The 19,530-nt window shown below is 39.1% G+C and overlaps 1 protein-coding gene across 1 annotated transcript in view; it reads left to right on the top strand.

The window, feature by feature from the left end:
* TES (testin LIM domain protein) overlaps positions 1-13,265 on the top strand; it is a 29,282-nt gene extending 16,017 nt beyond the window's left edge. The window contains exons 3-7 of the mRNA XM_075493677.1: positions 4,624-4,876; positions 6,029-6,361; positions 9,734-9,949; positions 10,516-10,674; positions 11,859-13,265. Of these exons, the coding sequence (XP_075349792.1) occupies positions 4,624-4,876; positions 6,029-6,361; positions 9,734-9,949; positions 10,516-10,674; positions 11,859-12,050 (1,153 nt within the window). The 3' untranslated portion in view covers positions 12,051-13,265. The remainder of the gene's footprint in view (positions 1-4,623; positions 4,877-6,028; positions 6,362-9,733; positions 9,950-10,515; positions 10,675-11,858) is intronic.
* The last annotated feature ends 6,265 nt before the right edge of the window (positions 13,266-19,530 follow it).

The following is a 19,530-nucleotide window of genomic DNA, read 5'->3' as shown; positions in this document are numbered from 1 at the left end:
TGTTTCCCACCAGGGGGAGGTGGGGACAGGAGTCGGAAGTTGCTAAAAGCAGGAGGGAAGGTTCTGATTTATCTTGGTCGTGTATATAGTTCCGGTATTGGTAATTGTCTCTGGTACGGCTTGCCAAGATATTAAAAAACTTTTGGAGACAAGAATCCTAAGCTTGGGAATGACCATTTTCAGCATCTGGCTTCTTTGCATGAATACAATCCCTGGAAGGCAGAGAGCCCTTTAAGTAGGCTTTAACATTTTCTGGTACTAAGGCTGTCAGGCAAGTACTGAGGCACAGTTCAAAGCATTTGCAATTACTATAGCTGCATTAATAGCAAGAAAACATAACAGAAGGAATCGTGGGGAGAGGTTAGTCTTTCTGTGTGGAGGACACAAGGCTTAGGACTTGTCAAATATTTGTTGAGGGTTCCTCTGTGCTTGCAGCTGCCTCCTCCTGTCACTAGGAGCCACTGCAAAGCCAGTGTAAGAAGAGTCATGATCTGAATTATTCTTCCTCTCTCTACACCAAAACATAGAAAAGTAGGAGGATTGACATTTGGTTTTGGAGAAGGAACTTTAAGTCTTTGATCCTTGCTGTCAGTAGAAGTTCAGGACATGGGAATTTGCCGGCCTGGGAAAGAGGATGGAATCTGCTTGCCTTCCTTCTCCCTCTTTCTACCCACCCAAGACCTGGAAGCAAGACACAATCTACTAAATCTGTCTTTTACAGTGATATGCAACTTTTAATTCCACGAATTTTGAAGCTTTCTCCATATCTTCCATTTTTTGAATGGGAAAAGCTTCCCAAACTGCTGAGATTTGACTGGAGGAAGATTTCTCTCCTTTGTTGAAGTCCTGAGAGCTGTGAACACATAAGCAGGAGTCTCTAATGCCTCCTTCAGTAGGGATCCTGCTGATGTCCTCAAGTGAAGGGGAAAATCTTTTTGACAATGCAGATGGAGAGAACAAGAAATTCTCACTGCTTGTCTTCTAGGTAGAGACAGAAGAGATAAATCTAATAAATGTATACACACACATATACACACATGTATATAATGCCAACTGGTTTTCCTAGGACATGTGAGGTGTTTGCTTTAACACCAAAAGTAAAAATTAAGCATCAGTTATCAGACTGACTTGTGAAGTGTATGTTTGAGGTAATCGGACAGGGTCACTTCAGTAAGATAACTGTATCGGAGCCAAAGAAATGACCAGCAGATGTATTCTGAGTAGAAGTAATTGGCCATATCCCTTCTGCAGAAGTGACTAATGAACAGGACTCTGATGTGCTACTGATGAAGGTATGACTAAATTGTAAACAGCACTCTACAGGAATAGTTGTGTGTAAATGTCAATTGGATATCTTTTAGGACTGGAAATTATTCAAGAAAAGGGATTATAAATCAGAAGAGGAAACCTTTTTTTGGCTGTTAGCAGTGTACAGACATCTTCATGTGGCTGCAATCCAGTGGAGCCCTGAGGAGCAGGGGAAGTGGCAGCAGCCTTGGGGATTTTCCTGTGAATTACTGAGCTATGTGGACATCAGTTGTGACTCAGCATTCTCCACATTCTTTCTGGATTGTTTTCTCGTGCATTTGGACACTTAATTATCCACAAGCTCTAATGCCAGGGCCACCACAAGTGTAACTTTGTAACATAGCCCCTGTAACGGCTTCTTGCAAACTGCATGTAGGCAAAGAGTTATTCACTTAATCTTGAAAGAGCAAGGAGATAACATTAGACTGAAATGTGCAGAGTCAAATTCTTAATTTAAGGAAGTCCAGGGTGGGGGGAGGTTAGTGAGTATCTAAATCTTTTCAATGCAAGTATAAAGCACAGTAGTTTTATGCAAGTTTTCACAGTGGGACCCAGGAAGGACCTGAGGAAAAGTTGTATACTTTCACTTCTTTGCAAGTATCTGTTCATCCATTTATCAGGACAACAGAAAATTTCTCACTGGTACTGAAATTGGTGAAACATGTTAAGCCTTCAAGGTGGAACTGAGGATAAAAGCACTTGAGTCAGGGTGCTTTCCTACTTGGAAACAGAAACAGGATCTCAAAGCTGTTCTGCATTCTGAGAGATGCCTCTACTAGAAAATAGATATGCAATTTCATGATGTAGCATGAACAAAAATAAGGTGCCCTTGTGGCTTTTCCAGTATGTGTGAAAGTCTTGGGGGAAGAATTCCACGGTAGCTTGTTGGGGATGGTCTGGTCTCTGCAGGCTGTCAATGCTGCTTCACTGCAGTTCGATGCTGTACAGAGTGGGGAAAGTGGCACAAACTGTCACGCTGCTGTTGTGACCACACAGGCAGTATGACAATAGGAATTGTTCTTACTGAGGTCTGTTTTGCAAGCAGAGCAGCTCTGGACAGCAAGACTATACTTTATTTGCATGAGTCTGTGCAGGTTACCTGAGAATGTCTCTGTTCGTTCACCAATGTCATTAGAACACATCATGTCAAGAGGCAAGACTAAAACTGGGGCTTACTATTGCTAACTTGAAAAAGTGAAGAAAATATCTGATAAACTATTGTTCAAATGGACTAACTGCTTGAATTCCAGTTGCATGTGTGCTGTGAGGCATATAGGTGCACCTTAGTCATTGATGTAAGAATGAACTAAACCTGCAAAAAGTAAGGTCTGATACTGTCACCTAGTATTAGATCTCAAAGACCCGATTGCAAGTTGTTAACAAGGTGTACATATGATACCTTAATATGAGCAAACTGAATATAAATTGCTTTATTAGTATATTAAATAGTCTCTAAGTATTAGCTAGGTAAAGGATTCATGTAGACTGTTGCTGAAGATCTTACACAATTGCATGTTGCGAGTGCTTGAGATGCACAGTACAGCATTTAGGCTTAACAGGCAATGCTAGTTCATGCTTGAATGTTTTGGTAAGCTAGGAGATTGCAAAGTGCTTAGTGTTTACTAGGTATCCAGGTAAGTATCAACTCTGGTATTCTGTGCATCTTTCCTGTTGTGGAAATGAGCTGGAAATCATACAAGCCATCAGACTGCCTATTCTTCTACTTTAATTATTGATATCTTCAGGTTTTTTGTGTTGCGAAGTGAGTCTGTTCTGCTTACGCTCTTATTTTGCTAGTTGCTTTTAGAGTGGAGTGACTTATTTGTATTGCAGAGTTAGCTATTTTTATTTGGAGTGGGCTTCATAACTTAGGTTACCATAACTTATGGTTGCTGTATACTTACATGACCAGGGCAGCATCCCTCACACACTGAAATGATAGTACCCCACATCATAAATGGGGGTACCTATGTAGTGCATATCTTTGGGGCTGGCTGTGCATCGCTTCACATGATCAGTTATATGCAGGTCCTCCTTCCTTCCTTTCCCATCACCTAATGGGTCTGCTGCAGTCATGGAGTGTTCTTGTCATGTACCTGTTAGATGCTTAAGATAAGGTGTGTATCTTGCCTTCAAGACTTTAGAGAGCAAGATGCAGAACAATGTTAGAGTTCAATGGGTTTTGGCAAGCAGGGTTGAGAAGCATTTTATAGGTAGTAGTTTTATGCTATTTGCTATGTGAAGAATAAATAATGGGGTAAAATATTACTCGTTCCTCTTCAAACTCTAGGGATCCAGAAGGTTGATCTGTTTTCTTAGGCTATAAGAAGAACCTTTAGTTAACATCCAACTTCACTAATTTCCATATACTGTGGCTGACTGCTTTGAACTGAAGCTCTGGGGAAGCCATTAATAAATACTGAAGTAGCTTGTCTAATCCAAGGTTCTGTTTATTATATGTGAATTGTTTAATTATGCTTAAGGTAATAAACTGCTATCTAATATCCCTTAATCAAAGGAGTTCAAATGTGTTGTATATGAAAGGATACCATTTATATCTAAGTAAAGCCTTCTACCTTTTAAGGATGTTATCTGTGAAAATTCTCTGTACAGTGCATGCCAGAGTACCTCTGACTTGGTTCAGAGCCCTTTGAAAGGCTTTGTCTATATAAGCCTTTCACTTTTCTTTCATCTTCTCTTTTAAATGCTGAACTTTGAACAGAACTTGATGCAATTACACTGTATATATGGCTGTATGCATTTTTTCATTTCTAGGAAATATTTGTTTCCACTTGATAGCAACCCTGTGATAACCAAATATCATGCATACAGTGAAATGTATATGAAGAAAATAGTATAGTGTGTGTAATTTTGAGTGTTATAAAAAGAACCTGAAAAACTAAAAGCCCAAATAAATGACTGCCGGGGGGATCATGTTGATGCATTTAAGTTCTCATGGGTGACTACCCATAATAAATCTGGTAGGTGGGTGATAATGGACATGTATGTATGTGATCAGTACTGAGATGTAACTAAAGGAATGGTATAGCATCATGTTCAAAATGCATTAGTGTAGTTGACTGATACCTATCTGATCATAATCTCTGTGAACAAAGAATGTAAGTAATACAACAGGAGAAATAAAGAATATCCTCAAGAGGTGTTCGACGTATTGCAGAATAACTTGTGTATTCCCTAATCAAAGCACTGAAAACAAGGGTTTGGGTTCCCAGTGATGTTGTTACTACACATGCAGCTGATGTGAAGTGTAGTTTTCAGCTGAGACTTTAACTTTGCTGTTTCCATAAATTTCAGAAAAATATGCCGCAACTGCAAATGTGGCCAGGAAGAGCATGATGTCCTCACAAGCAATGAGGAAGATCGGAAAGTGGGGAAACTATTTGAAGATACAAAATACACAACCCTTATTGCAAAGCTGAAGAATGATGGCATTCCCATGTATAAACGCAATGTAATGATACTGACTAATCCAGTGCCAGCCAAGAAGAACATATCCATCAATACTGTGACTTATGAGTGGGCTCCTCCTGTTCAGAATCAGACACTTGTAAGTCCAACCCACTTTTTCTTCATGTTCAAGGCAGGAGTTGATGGGAGATAGAGAAGTAGAGCTTACTGGACGGATAAACTTGCCTCTTGTCATCATTCTGTGTGTACCTCTTCTTTTCTTCCTCCTCAAAACTGAAAATATGGTGCCTGTTTAATGAGTCTTGCCTGTGTCATCTTGCAGATATGGATGCTTGTCTATGGAACCTCTTGAGAGCTGGGAAGTTGAGGTGGTTTTTAATAGATAGGATTAAGTGTTATCTGCTAAGTCCCTGGAGTCCAATTTCTCTAACCTGCCTTTTTTAGTACACTTGAAAAATGTGCATGGAGTGTGGGCTTCAAAGCAAAAAAAAAAAAAAGAAAACCAACCCCACAACAATTTATGTCATTGTTTAAAGTTAAGGGGAACACTCAGTCTTGGATATAGCTTTTACTGTATATGGTAAGAACAAGGTCAGTGTTGACAGAGCAACTATCTTCCAGTATGTTTTCAGCTGAAGTAAATGAGATGGTAGATAGCCTTCGGAGGATTTTGCTTCACTTTTCAAACTTTCATTGCTAATTTACTGTGCTGCAGTGTTGTGTGATCTGTGCCGGAATCACATTATCTCTGACCTACCTCTCAAAATATCCTTTTTCAGTGAATTAATCAAACCTTGTGCATCTAAATCGACTGTTACTTAACATTCAGTTACCACTTTGATTTTTAGGCTTGTTCTTGCTTTATTAAAACTAGAGCTTTTTTTTTTCGTTTAGCTAGAATTATTTCTGCAATGGGCTGTGTGCCCCAGAAAAGTATTTCGGCTTCTACTTTTTAAAGCTATACTGATGATCAGTAGTTTTAGATAGGTTTGACGGGACAAGGTGCTGTGTAAATATTAATTACTGTTTACTCTGAGAAGTAATAACTATATTCTGTAAAAAGCTTAAAAGAAAGCCTGTCTCTTACTCTGGGGAGAAGCCAATTAATGCATCTGCTGTATTTTGTCTCCATCTACTGTGTTTTGGGAGCTTAATCTTTATGGAAAGAACCTTGTTTTTGACAAATTTGACTGTCGCTAACAACAGTAGAGATGATTTTAGTCGCCTGTCTGCTTAAAAGGATGGGTCTATAGTTGAAGTGGCATCTGATATCTAATTCCTCCTGGTTCAGGCTAGACAGTACATGCAGATGCTACCCAAGGAGAAGCAGCCTGTTGCTGGCTCGGAAGGTGCGCAGTACAGGAAGAAGCAGTTGGCTAAGCAGCTGCCTGCTCATGATCAGGATCCTTCAAAATGCCACGAGCTCTCCCCCAATGAAGTTAAGCAGATGGAACAATTTGTGAAGAAGTACAAAAACGAGGCGCTTGGCGTAGGAGATGTCAAGCTCCCTGGTGAGGTGGAAACGAGAGCTACTGAGAAGAACGTGAACGATGGTGACAGAGGCACCTCTGCTGCTGTAGGAGCGATGGAGGACAAGTCCGCAGATCAGAAGGCATCTCAGTATGTAAGTATAAGAAAGGAAAGATAAAATAAGAAGGTATATTACTATCCGAGTGTTCTCTTTGGTCATTTTAACCCAATTAACTTGTTTGTTAACTTGGAATAGTGAAAATCTGGGGAGGGAAAGAAAGAAGGGGAACTGGAAAATATTGTGCATGTCTGCACAGAGCCCTGGGTTTTGACTGTATTTAATGCATTGCAGCAAATATCTTCCAAAGTGACCTTTTCATCCTTGTTGCAAAAACATGTTGGCTTGGAGATATAGTATTGCAGGGTGGCTTTTACAGAATAATAATCAAGAAACTTGTGTAGTCTTACAGACTAATTGCTATACTTTTCTCCTCAAGAGTTTAGTTTAATTTTAGAAGCCTGTTTTCTCCTCTTTCTTGGAAGAGCACCAAAATTACCCACTTGACAAATCTTGTTTTAAAATTAAATGAAACTAAGAAATAATAAAGTAACACCTCTCCCTCCTGTGTCCAACAAGCCAAGCTGTATAATGGCTGTTTTGACTAGCCTTCTTTTCATATTCAGATCTATATTTTTTTAATCTATTCTTTTCTTTGGCATCTGACTTCTGCCTTGTAATAGCTCAACAAAAAATAAGGTATGTAAAATTACCCAGTTTTCATTTATATTTCTAAAACTATAGCCTTAATAAAGTATTTCTGACATAACTTGCTGACTTCTGATGTGTATGTCTGCTACCAATTATGAATACAAAATAGGGGTAGGATTACTGATATAACATTAATTTAATTTAGTGAAGTTAGACATTCACTTCAGAGTAGCAAAAGCTCCTATAACTTGATTTCCAGAAATGTTGCTATTTTGTGTGAATCCCAAAAATTATTTGTTTCCAGGTTACTTACAGAAAATGAGTATACAATTTCTAGATGGAGATAAAAGTTTGTTTGTTTGACACGGTTGTAGAATATGGCTTTCGGGGTCTTATTGGGGGGTGTTGTGTGCTGCTTGTGATGTGGTTTTGTTGTTTGTTTTTTTTAAACTGACACAGTATATTAATTCTGGTGTAATTCATATGGAATATAAAATTAACACTTAAGTGGGCATGTTCAAAGCTAAAACTTACCTTAATCAGTCATATGCTGTGCCATTTGGTTACCTGTAGCTACTTTCTAAAATTAATTATTCAGTTATTTTTGCCGTTATCTTCTTGTGGAGACTCTAAGATACTAAAAAGCTATTTGATTGTGCCTTGAGTAGGCTGCTGTCATTTTGTGTAAGCCAGCCTCTCCTGCTGTGTTACTTTAGTTTCACCACAGCAATTCTTCACTTACCTCCTTGAGAAAGACCTACAGAAATACATACCTTGCATTGTATCCCGCTGGCCAACTGGCTTGGACTACGTTAAGTCGAGGGCAGGAGGCACTCTGTCGTCTTGAGTAATTGTATCAAAAGGTGCTTTGTTTTTACATTCCACCTATTTATCACTTCCAAAGTTTTTACTCAAGCACCTGAGTATACCTCCTGCTGTTTAGGCCAGGTATATCTCATCACTATGCACAGTGATTTAGAAAGAAGCTTAGAAGTGTTTAATAGTGTAAGTAAACATTCGTGTTGCTTGTCTGTTGTTAGGTGCTGAGTTTACCCTAGGCTAAATAATAAGGATTTAGATATATTATTTTTAAGTATTTTTTGTCTGATTTCTGCAATGTGACTTAATCTCAGCTATATGCTGTAGCATTATCTGAACTTCTTTTTTTAACAGTTCAAAATAAACTAATATGGAGAAGAGCGCTTAAATACCTTGCAGAAAAATTGCCATCCATGTCTACACTTTTTTCTGTCCATTCGTGCTGCATCTTTGTTCTCCAAATTTTCTTGTACATTGTCTTTCAGACTGAGTCTGAAAGCATGTATTCCTCTAGCTGTGGTAAATAGAATCTCTTGAAAAAATAACTTTCTTACAGGAATGGATTGCAATTCTTTTAAACATTTTTAAAAAAAAAAAAAAACAACCACAAAACAAAAGCAAACAGGTCTCCACTATTAGTGTAAACATACCAATAATAATTGCCTCTGTTTTAAAAAAAAAAAAAGAATCTTTCACCATGATTAAAAGCTGAATAACAGAAAAAATGGATATTCAGTGTATTTTCATCTTGTTAAGAAGCAGATCTCTTTACGCACCTTTTAATCACCTAGGCTGGGGATGTTGCAAATGGTAGGTAAACTGTCTTGCCTTGATCGGGGTCCATACAACTACTAAACCTTCCAACTTACTCCTCTTGGAATATGATGTCTAAAGTAGAAAGAAGAGTCAAAAAGCTTTATATACATATATATTTACATTTCCCCTTTCATTAGTTTCCCTTTCATTCTGTTCCCAGTTCTTCCTCCCCTTTTGATGTCTTTCCATGTATATTTTGAAATTGCTTGTCTGAAACAAGTGTGGGGATCTGATCAATATGCCTTACAACTGAGACAAAAAAAAATTAAAATACAGAGATAGATATAGAGATATGTATACACAGAATGGAAAACTGAGGCCATTTGTGGCTGGGCTTGTAGTGATCTGAATCACAGAGGAAACCTTCCCAGTGTGTTCAGCCCAGTCCACACACCAACTGGAGTGCAGGAAATGCCAAACTGGTGATTAAACTGTAGATTAAAATGTTTGTTTCAGTAACATAAACCACCTGTGTTTTTTGAATTTATGACAAAACCCTCTCTGTAAGCAGGTATAGGGCAGAAGACTGACTATGAACATTTTGGAACTATTTATAGTGCAGCTGTGTTCATAAACTTTGTAGTCCCTTTTCCATAATCACTCTCCCCATCCTAAGGTCATTAATCACAGACTGTTGGATAACAGCCATGAGTGACTAGCATATCCCTAGAACACAGCTTTAAACAGAATGAGTTTGAAATACTCACAATTTTTTTTTTCACTAGTGATGCAGATATGGCTTGATCTTCTCATGACCTATAAGTACAGCCACTTTCTTGTCATGTGTTCTAGTCATAGTCTAGTCAGTTAGCTTTGGAGGCTTCTTATTATTCTTTCCTTATTCTTGAGTATGCAAGTCCCATAGAACATAACATGAATTTTAATTGCGTGGTGTTGTTTTCTTAAGAACTGGACTGTGGTTGCAAGAATGTGAATATGGCAAAATACAATAATCCATTTAAGTAGCACTAGTGCTATGTCAGTAGAATGTACATCATCTTGACTTGCATAGTTAAACCTGTACTGTGGCATCACATCACACTACTATCGGATCATGGGAGTAAACTAATGCTTTAATCTCAGTCTGGGAAGGTGGGATTTATTTAATATGTCAGTAATATGTAATTGCTATAAATGTACCTCTTCAAATACTTATTTAACTTGGTAATAACTTATTTCCAGTCCTGCTATCGCTGCAAACTGAACATGAAAGAAGGTGACCCAGCTGTCTATGCAGAACGTGCTGGATATGACAAATTGTGGCACCCAGCTTGTTTTGTCTGTTGTACCTGCAGTGAACTTCTAGTAGACATGATCTATTTCTGGAAGAATGGTAACCTGTACTGTGGAAGACATTATTGTGATAGCGAAAAACCCCGCTGTGCTGGATGTGATGAGGTAGGAAATATCCTAGTCCTTTGGTTTTAGCACACAGGTTTGCTCTCCTGAGAAGTGAATATGACCTTTAGTGAAATATTTCAGTGCAGGGAGATGATGTGACTTTACCAGTTTTAGCTGATTGTAGTTGCAAGGACCTGAAACTGATACAAACACTCCCCATTCAGGAAGATCCATAGTTTGCTTTGGATTTGGTGGGGATTTTATGTGGCCTACAGGGACGTAGGATGTAATACGTAAGTGCAAATTCTTCTCCGCAGTCCCAATTATGCAGTTGTTCCCTCATGAAGGGCAATAGGGGGAGCACCTTACTAAATTACACCTTGTGCAGCATACAGAGAACAGCCTGCCTGGTGTCTCTGGCATCTATGGGCTCTTAATAAACGAAATGGAGGCTTTTGGAAAACAGTCAAACAAGTGAATGCATTCGTTTTGTTGTTGAAATAATTTGAAACAGTGGAATCGCCAAGAGTTCCTTGAAATTACAAAACATCCTGAGGCTAGCTTTATTAAAAGAAATACTATTCAAATGCATATATTAATATTTGTTTGTATCTTCCTCATAGCTAATATTCAGCAATGAATATACCCAAGCGGAAGGTCAAAACTGGCATCTGAAACACTTCTGCTGTTTTGACTGTGACTGCGTGTTAGCTGGGGAAATCTATGTAATGGTGAATGACAAGCCAGTCTGCAAACCCTGCTACGTGAAGAACCATGCTGCGGTAAGATCCTTCCGCACGTGTTGCTGCTGTGAAGGAAGGGAACGTACATTTATGGAGCTTGAAACTCTTACTTTCTCCCAGTGTTGGGAGTATCTGAAGAGTATAAATTGCATGCAAGTTTAGGCTCAAGTCAGTCATCTTTTTCTGCTTTAAGTTTTTTTTTTTTTCCAAAAGCAGACAAGTATTTTGTCAATTCATAAACTTGAACAAAAGCCACTGGTGGCGGGGGAGGCTGTTGTGAAAATAACTTTGCCAGTGATGAAGCAGGATTTTTTAACATGAGGAGTAAAGTAGGTGAAGATGAGTAATGCTGCTAAACATTTAGTTTGTGTCAATCATGGCTCATTATGACTAGTGGGATTCAACTTCAGCTGGTCTGCTAAGTCTGTAGTGGCAACTGCAATCTAGGTACTTTGTTTCTTTGTATTTCTAACCACATGAGTTATAAAGGAGAGTGACTGACAGGGTAAAGCTAGAAGTTTGGGAAAGGATGGTAGTTCTCTATTCCTAGGTAGGCTAGGAACTCTAATCTGAGATGATGGTCCATTTGTATCTACCAATTAACTAGCTATTAGTTGGGAGTTCAGTCTAATGTGCATCTAGACTATTTATATAGTTAATGGAGGGGAAAACTATTGTCTCTAGCTGGCAATTAATAATATTCTGAGGTAGGTGTGAGGAATTATCTTTTGGAGAGGCTTTTTTTCCTCTTAAGACATTAACTTTCTTGATCTAAATGATAATTTTTGACAACCGGATTTTAAGATGAATTGCATACAAGACTTTCTAGTAACCTCTAACTCTTTGGCATTGCCAATGCACAAGAAGATTTGTAACTAATCTCTTCAAATGTATGGGTTCATATATGAAGATCTGTGCTGTTTGGCATGACAAGATTTTACTATTATTTGGGCATTGGGAAATCCTAACCATCATAACTAAGTCTAGTCCCAGCAGCAACTAACTTCTTATGTGCATTTTATTATTGTTTTGTGTCCTCAGCTGCATTTTGATTGGAAACTCTGCTTTAAAAATAAAGGAAAATCAAAAGCTGGAGACTCATTTCAAAGGCTTCTTTTAACACCTGTCTCTCTTCTCCAAAAACACCTAAGAATTCCAGCTTTTATTGGACTTGTAGAGAGGATGTGTATGCCTCATTTAAGTGTCGTGTTGTTTCTAAACAGATCTGCCAAGGCTGTCATAATGCTATAGATCCAGAAGTTCAGCGTGTGACATACAACAACTTCAACTGGCACGCTACGCAGGAATGCTTCTTGTGTTCCTGTTGCAGCAAGTGTCTAATTGGCCAGAAGTTCATGCCGGTGGAAGGGATGGTCTTTTGCTCAGTGGAATGTAAGAAAAAGATGATGTCTTAAGAGAAGACGTGCACAGAACCAAGCATTGCTGCATTCCAAAGGCTCTTGCATTTCTACTGTAAAATATATAGTATCGGGGCATTTAACATTATTGAAAGTATTAAATAGCATTTTCCCAAAGATTTTTTTTTAATGACTAAAACTTGCTATGTAATCTTTGTTTCTTAGCTGTAATACTTTCTCTTTTGGAATATTGTTCCTGAGTCTTATGTCAAATGACTTTATCTCAGAAATGTCAGAAAAAATGTATTGTATACACACTTTAAGGGAGCTCTTCACTGTGGAGGATCTTTTTGCTGTGTCTTGTCTATTGGAAGAAGAGAATGAGAAAATGCTCCAGTTTTTCTTGTTTTGTATGATAAATGTAACTCTTCCACTTTTGGTTTCACTAATTTATCATTTTTATAGTTTTCCCTGCTTTCATCAAGCACTTTAGACAAAATGATCAGCTTTACTGCCACATACAGTTTTGTTAACTAGACCTCAAGTATGCAGGGAGAATGAAGCTTAAAAGAAAAGTCTGTAATCATTTGCTTGTTGTTGAAACATGGGTTCTTGAGGGATAGTGACTACTCTCACATCTAGTTTGTAAAGTAACTCTGCACCAGTAGAAAACTGTGTTGGCTCATGTTTGTCTGTCTTATAACTGTTCATGCCTGGAAAAGTTTTCATTTTATGAATGTTGAAGTTACTTTACAGATTCATTTGGGGGCAGAGGGAGAAAATATAAAAGGAGGTCTTGCCCAGATTTAAAAAAAAAAAAATCCACCAACATTAGTGGGTGTCACTTATCCTTTCAGAACTGGCTTCTGTTTTCATGAATGTTCTTTTCATAAATTGTGCCTTCTATCAGAGGGATGTGGCACACAATACCGTATGCATTTCCAAGAATGTAATTTTGCAAAAGGATTATACTTAGGCTTTTGACTTCTTCTAAGTTCTTAACCAAAGCGCAAAGAAGTCTTTCCCAGAAGACTTCCAGTATTTGAATGAAAAAAAACACAGCTGTGTATTCGCTTTGTTTACTAGATAAACCAAATGTGTGGTTCTCTTTCTTTTTCTTAAGAATTACAGATCAACAGTGAAAGTTGTTAGCTATCTTTGTGCCAAACAGTGAATGGAGAGTCTTTGGCCTAAAAAAAAAAAAATAAAATTTAAAAAAAAAATCTATGCAAGTCTTATGTTCAGCTCTTTAAGTTTTATGGGTAACACTTACAAATAAAAATTAGCGTTGTTCACTTGAGTTGTCTACTAATTCTGTTCTTGTTGAATCCCCTTTAGGGGAGGCAAAGAGGAGGGGGAATGTTTCCATACTTCTCTCTAGCTTTGATATTATTTCCAAAAAAAACCTTAACGCCTGTATTACTGTAAAGTGCTTACTGTCTTGTGTAATATTGTTCATGTGCTTATAGGTGCAAAACAATGAGTCTTGTTCCAACAAATACACAACTTCAAAACCTAGTGTGAATTTACTTTTTGTTCACATAAACTATGGCTTTAATTATATTTTAAGGCATAGCATGGGAAGTTTTGAATTCACACAGGTGATTCTATGCTAATGTACTGAGAAAATAAAGTGCATTGTGATGCTTTGAGTACTGCAAAACTAAGACAGTGGTGTGAGATACATACATACTTTGTATGTTATCTAAATTGAGGTGTAAACTTTAGGTCTGTGTTCTGGAAGCCTGTACAGCTGTTCTCAGGGATCCTCAGGATGTACAAAAAAGTGTATGTCTTCCAGCTCATACTAATGGGGCTGTGTTCTTGCCAGATTTGCAGGGTTTTTTTTTTTTTTAAAAAAAAAAAAGGAAAACCAGGATGGCTCAGTAAGAGAAGGTATTTCCCTTTTTCCATTTAAGTGCTCCTTAATCTATAGCAGGACATGCTGTGAGAATGCCATTTGGGGGGTGGGATAAGGTCTTATTTAATCATTATCTATAAGGATGGCTTAATAGTGTCTGGGTTTCACTTGTCTTGAATGGATCTGTCCTCATCCTCTCACTAATATCTATTCTAGAAAGATGTAGCTGATCTTTATAAAGAACTCCCTGTGAAAAGCTGTTGTGCAACTTTCCCTGCCCCTCTCTTGCTGCCCTGTTTTACAGCTCTGTTTCTCATTAATGTGATTGCTTGCACTGATGACAGTCTTAATTTTCACTTTAAATCTTGTTCTGGGTGGTTTTGTTTATTAAACTTTATTATTGTGTAACCTGACTTTAAAAGGATGAGCAGGCATTACCTCAGGACTTCCTTGTTCCATCAAGACATAATTGCTAAGGAAATTCATGTCACACCAAACATGTCAATAGTCCATCATCTTCTGGGACTGGCTTTTTCATGCCTCTTCTGAGGCATGCTGGCTTGCTGTCTTTAGCTAGCTCTTCTTGAGAATCTTCATCTTCCCTTGCCTGCTTGCTCCTTCCTGGTCCTCTTCCCTGGAACCTGATGCATCTAGGTGCATCTAGTTTAATCTCTGTCTGTGCAGTAACTGGAAAGGATCATGTTATAGGAAGGTCAAGTGTAACGTGCAGATGATGCTGAGAGGACACAAAGATAGTGCTGCGTGACTACACAATAGTTCAGGAGATGATTAGGAGTGCTAAAGAAGTTTTTGTAATGAGCTAGGAAGGAATTTATGCTCCTGAAGATAATGCTTTTAGTGTTAGCTGAAAGATATGTCAGCATACTGGAGCTTGAATACAAGCACTCGGGAGATTTCATTCTGTCACTGCCATAATAAAAATATTGGCAGTTAAGTGGGTTTTTTTGTTCTCTTTATTTTTCAGCTATTTTATCATGGAGGTCCCTTTGGATCTATCTATCTTAGTAAGCTAGGAATAGAAGCTGGAAGTACGTACTTTGCAGATGAAATTTTGAACTCAAAGTATGAAAGCTGAAGTTCTACCCTTAAGCCTTATAAGCACTTGTTATGCCAACACAACTATTTCTGAAAAGAAGAGTAACTGGCTGCAAGAAACAGCCTGAAGAGGCACTTAGTGAGCTCTATTTATCATGTCACTGCCAGAGTGACAAATTTGATTTTAACTCTTCACATGTTGAGCACCAAATGAAGACAAAGATTCACAGCAGAAGACGCATTTGGCCTTGTCACTATCAGCATGTGTGAGAAGGAAAAGCCCAAGCTTACCTTCAGGATGTAACTTTCTGCCTGTCGTAGCTTTATGTTCTGTGTTGTATGTTACGTGGCTGCTGTGACAACGTAGGTTGTTAGGCTCCAAGTGGGAGTTTCTAGAGTAGAGTTGTGTTTTTAGCAACTAGGTGTGGAGAACAAGTATGACTGTACAGTAGAACAACAACTTTAAAAATAGAGATTAAACAAAAGTGAAGGTAGCTTAAGCCATTGCAGAAGAAGGCACCAGAGAGACTATCCTGTCACTGACCTAACTGGGACATCTGGGAACTTGATTGTTCTTTTTGGTATAGCAGTAGCAGTCAGCCTTTTCAAAAAACCCCTTAAAATCACCAGGATTCTGTCCATTTATACTTCTAACACACCCTGAAATTTTGAAATTTGCCTAATGCCCAAAAATGGCAGACAAGGTGAAATGCCATTAAGATTATTGTTAAGTCCTGCTTCACTTAACCTGTTCGTAACCTTCGCTGGAGTGTCTAGGTATTACCTTGAGGTAATTAGGTATTACCTAGGTATTAACTAGGTATTACCTTGGTTGACCACAGAGCCCAGGAACCTTCACCAGCACCACAAGCATTGCAACACATCATCTTCAGTGCCCTGAGAGCAAAGGAGGTCAGTGGCACTCTTAGCATCAATAACTCCCACTGCTCTTCAGGAGATATGGATTTGTATGCACGTGAAGGGCTCTTAGCAGACTTATGTTTTAATCTTTTTTTTAACCGGTTTATATAGTAAAATTTACTTGTGTATGTCATTCCAAATATTAGTGCATTAATTGGAGTCTTTACAATGTGAATGAAGAAAAAGTAGTAATGCCATTGTAGCTCTCTTGGTACAAAGAACAAGATTTTCCTTATTGTTTATGGCTCACTGCTACAAAAATACATTTTATGTGAACTCCAGGCAAACCATTTCCTTTTGCTGGGATGAGGCAAAGTCAAGGCCGAATCAGTGCTATACAGGATGGTATTTTGGAGGGCACCTTAGCATACAGCTGCAGTTAGCTTTGGATTTCATGAGACTGCTACTACCATTATATAGTCAGAATCCAATATTGCCTTTTGTTTAAGGAAATGTTATCCTGAGGATCTGTAAAGTCCAGGGTGGCAAAGGCTTTGTCAAAACCACGACCTCTATAACTTTAAAAGAACAAGGCTAAATAAATGCATCTTTGAATTAGGGACAGATATTTATACGTGGTAGGATAACCTATAACTTTTATTGAGATTAGGATTGCACCTCAAACTTATTATGGTTATACACATGCTAGAAAGAAAAGGAAAACATGCTTTAAGCAGCTTTTTATGTGTATGTTTAACCTCTGGAAATCTAATGTTTCTGTCTCTTAAAATTACATGCTCATGAGCAAAACCAATACAGCAACTTCCCCTTTTCCTGCAGAATCCTAGGTATTGAGTGTTACAGAACACGGCCGATGGTGTGAAGCAAAATTATCTGGCTTTGTTGCAGTAATGACCGTTAGCACAAAACTGTTCACATTCAGGACTAACTTGAGGTGCTTGGAAGCTCTAGACCATCCATTCCCAGAAAAACTGCTGAGGTAGGGATGGGAGGGTGTTAACGCTTGGTTCAACAACCTCTGCCAAGTTTAGCCTGGTTTTGGGATGCTAGAGCTAGCAGCGAGTGGCAAAGAGGAGACTGGCAGTCCAGGAAAGGGTCAACAATTCAACTAGCAGCAGGCTCTCCAGAAGAATAGGGGCAGAATGGCTGTCCTGTAAGAACAGGATGAAGGGAGCTAGTATGAGGATGCAGCAGTTCAAGGGCAGGGACTTGCTCCAAAAATTTGAGAATTCCTGTATGATGCCCTCAGGTTCTGGGTGTGCTCTCCCACCACAGCAGAGCCCCATACCCTGTGGCATCTCAGTGAAAGCCATCATAAAAATCACCTCCACAAGAGCAGTCCAGTGGGTCACTGGGGCCAGTGTGGTCTTCTTTCCCAGTCCAAGCAAAGCACTATCAGAGAAGATTCCAGTCTGATTCACATCAATATATATGAATGCTTTTGTGTGTGGAAAAAGATGTGACAGGCCAATAGAAAATCTTCTGCTAGGCCTCCACACCTCTTCATGTATCAGGACTGTAGAGTGCCGTTTTATCCTAGAACTGGCAGGAACCCAGTCCAGCTGCTGGTGTAAGGCTTGCTGCCCACATACCTGCCATACTCCACTGAGCACAAACATCATTTTCATTATAGTTTTCTGTGTGAAACACAAGGAGGGTGTGTTCACCTTCTGTTGTACCTCTGGATGAGTGAAGCATTTGCTTCCAGAAATGGGAAGTCTGGATGCGAGGTTGTCCTCAAGCATTTCAACTCCAAATTCTGCCTCGCATCTTTTGGGAGAACGTCCCAACCACCAAGCTGTGGTGTGTCACTGCTGGGCAGGCACTCTTTGTGCCGGCTGTTGGAGGCAGGCTACAGCAATTAAGAATGTCATAGTCAACCTAAACTACACGAGACAGCCAATATCTGGTTTTGAATGTTAGCTGAAATTCCCTCGTGCTATTAAAATTGTATCGCTGTGTCATTAGCAGTCAGCAGTGAGTAGGATTACACACAGCTAGGTTCGGTGATTTTCAGTCTTGCAAATAGCTGCTTGCTAATGGTATAAAACTGGAGACTCTCCGTGCTTACAAAGGCTGTAACTGATCATCCACTTTCGCATGTCACATCTATTACCCTACTGCTTCTAAGTGCTGGGGCCAGAAAAGCCTATAGCCCAGGACCTTCTGAAACTGTCTTTACTCATTCCTTCAGTAAATAAGTAAATTGAGTTTATTCATTAAGTATAAGGCTTAAGAATGCTACTTAATAAAATTAATTGTACTGCCAAAGAGGTCCCAGAAGTAGGTGTTAAATGGAAAATAAATCATGTAAAGATCATCAACAATCCAGGAGAAGTGGAGAGAAAAAAATTTAGTCAAAGTACTGAAAATAACACGTTCATTTTTTCAATGTCTTTATTAACAAAACGATGGATAAAGGAACTTCACGGAACAAATGTCCAAAACCATCTGAGACAGGACTAGGCTCAGACTGTAGATTGCCACCCTGCCTTCACTGCTTAAATCACCAGAAATGAGCCAGATACTTTTTGCTCTGCACTCTGGCGAGCCTGGGCAGTACCTGCTTCCCTGTGCCACCACCAGAGCAGCAGTGCTGAGTTTTGTGGTTGCTACGAGAAATCACAACAAAATGTAACAGATCAGAGTTTCCCCCATTGCCTCCCCCCTGAACAAGTGAAAAATGACCAAAATAAGAGGACGTTTCTGCTACAGATTAAGCCCAGCATTGTTCAGATTTGGCTTCAAGCCTAGCATTGTTGTTGAAAACTTTTGCACCCAGTTTATGAGAAACTAGTCGAGCTTCATATATTTGTTAGCTTTTCGTTTGTTAAAAAAAAATGTAGCGTCACCATAAAATATCAAGACTATTTATTGGTTGCCCTGGATGAGTCATTCACATGAATCAAGACTTGACTTTTATGTTTGCGGTAATTGAAATCTTCACGGCAGCCACATGATGTTCTTCAGTTACCCAGCAGATGCCGTCTGTGCTACGCTCAGCACACGTGCTGCACCCACAAGGCAAGACCCCGGGAAATACTCGGCGGGAAAAAAGAAGTTTTCAACTGAAAGAGATGTTCTGAAGGTTTTAAGAAAGGAATAAGCTGAGGAGGGGCCTGTAAGTCCAGGAGGCTGTGCGGGAGTGGAAAACAGCATGATCATGATTTTGGATAGGAGGAGAAGGCACAGGCGAGGTATTTTAGGATGAACATGAGCAGAGTGCGAAAGGGGGGAAAAAAGTGAAATAAGCCAGAGGAGGTAATGCTGACTCATGGAGGCACTCTGGAATAATTTTGACTTACTCTGAAAAGGTAGAAAACGTAAGGTGGTGAAGGGCGATTGCTCTAAACAAGGAAAGTGGATAATGCTGTTTAATTGCTATGGGTAGAAAGTGGACCATGAGCTTAGGGAACAGCCTGCAATAATCAAGGTTGTGAGATAAGGAGAAGAGGATGTCGAAAGGGCAGGTGGTACGGAAAGGTCGTTCTTCAGCAGTAATCCGTGCTCTTAATTCTGCATGCTTATGATATATCTAAAATCTAATCAGTTAACGCCTGCACGTTGATTAATAGACATGCCCCGTTTAAGTAAAAAAAGCAAAATATTTTTTGTGTGATAATGGGCTGATGTTCTATGCTGAAATCTGCTGTCTGAGGTTAACTTTATGACACTTCTAGGAAGTGGATCTGATTCTGAGGAATCAGATCAGGAGTGAAACACAGGGATCGCAATAGA

This window comes from Mycteria americana, chromosome 1, assembly GCF_035582795.1.
Source record: "Mycteria americana isolate JAX WOST 10 ecotype Jacksonville Zoo and Gardens chromosome 1, USCA_MyAme_1.0, whole genome shotgun sequence".
Lineage (NCBI taxonomy): Eukaryota > Metazoa > Chordata > Aves > Ciconiiformes > Ciconiidae > Mycteria > Mycteria americana.
This window is presented reverse-complemented; position numbering and strand designations above follow the sequence as displayed.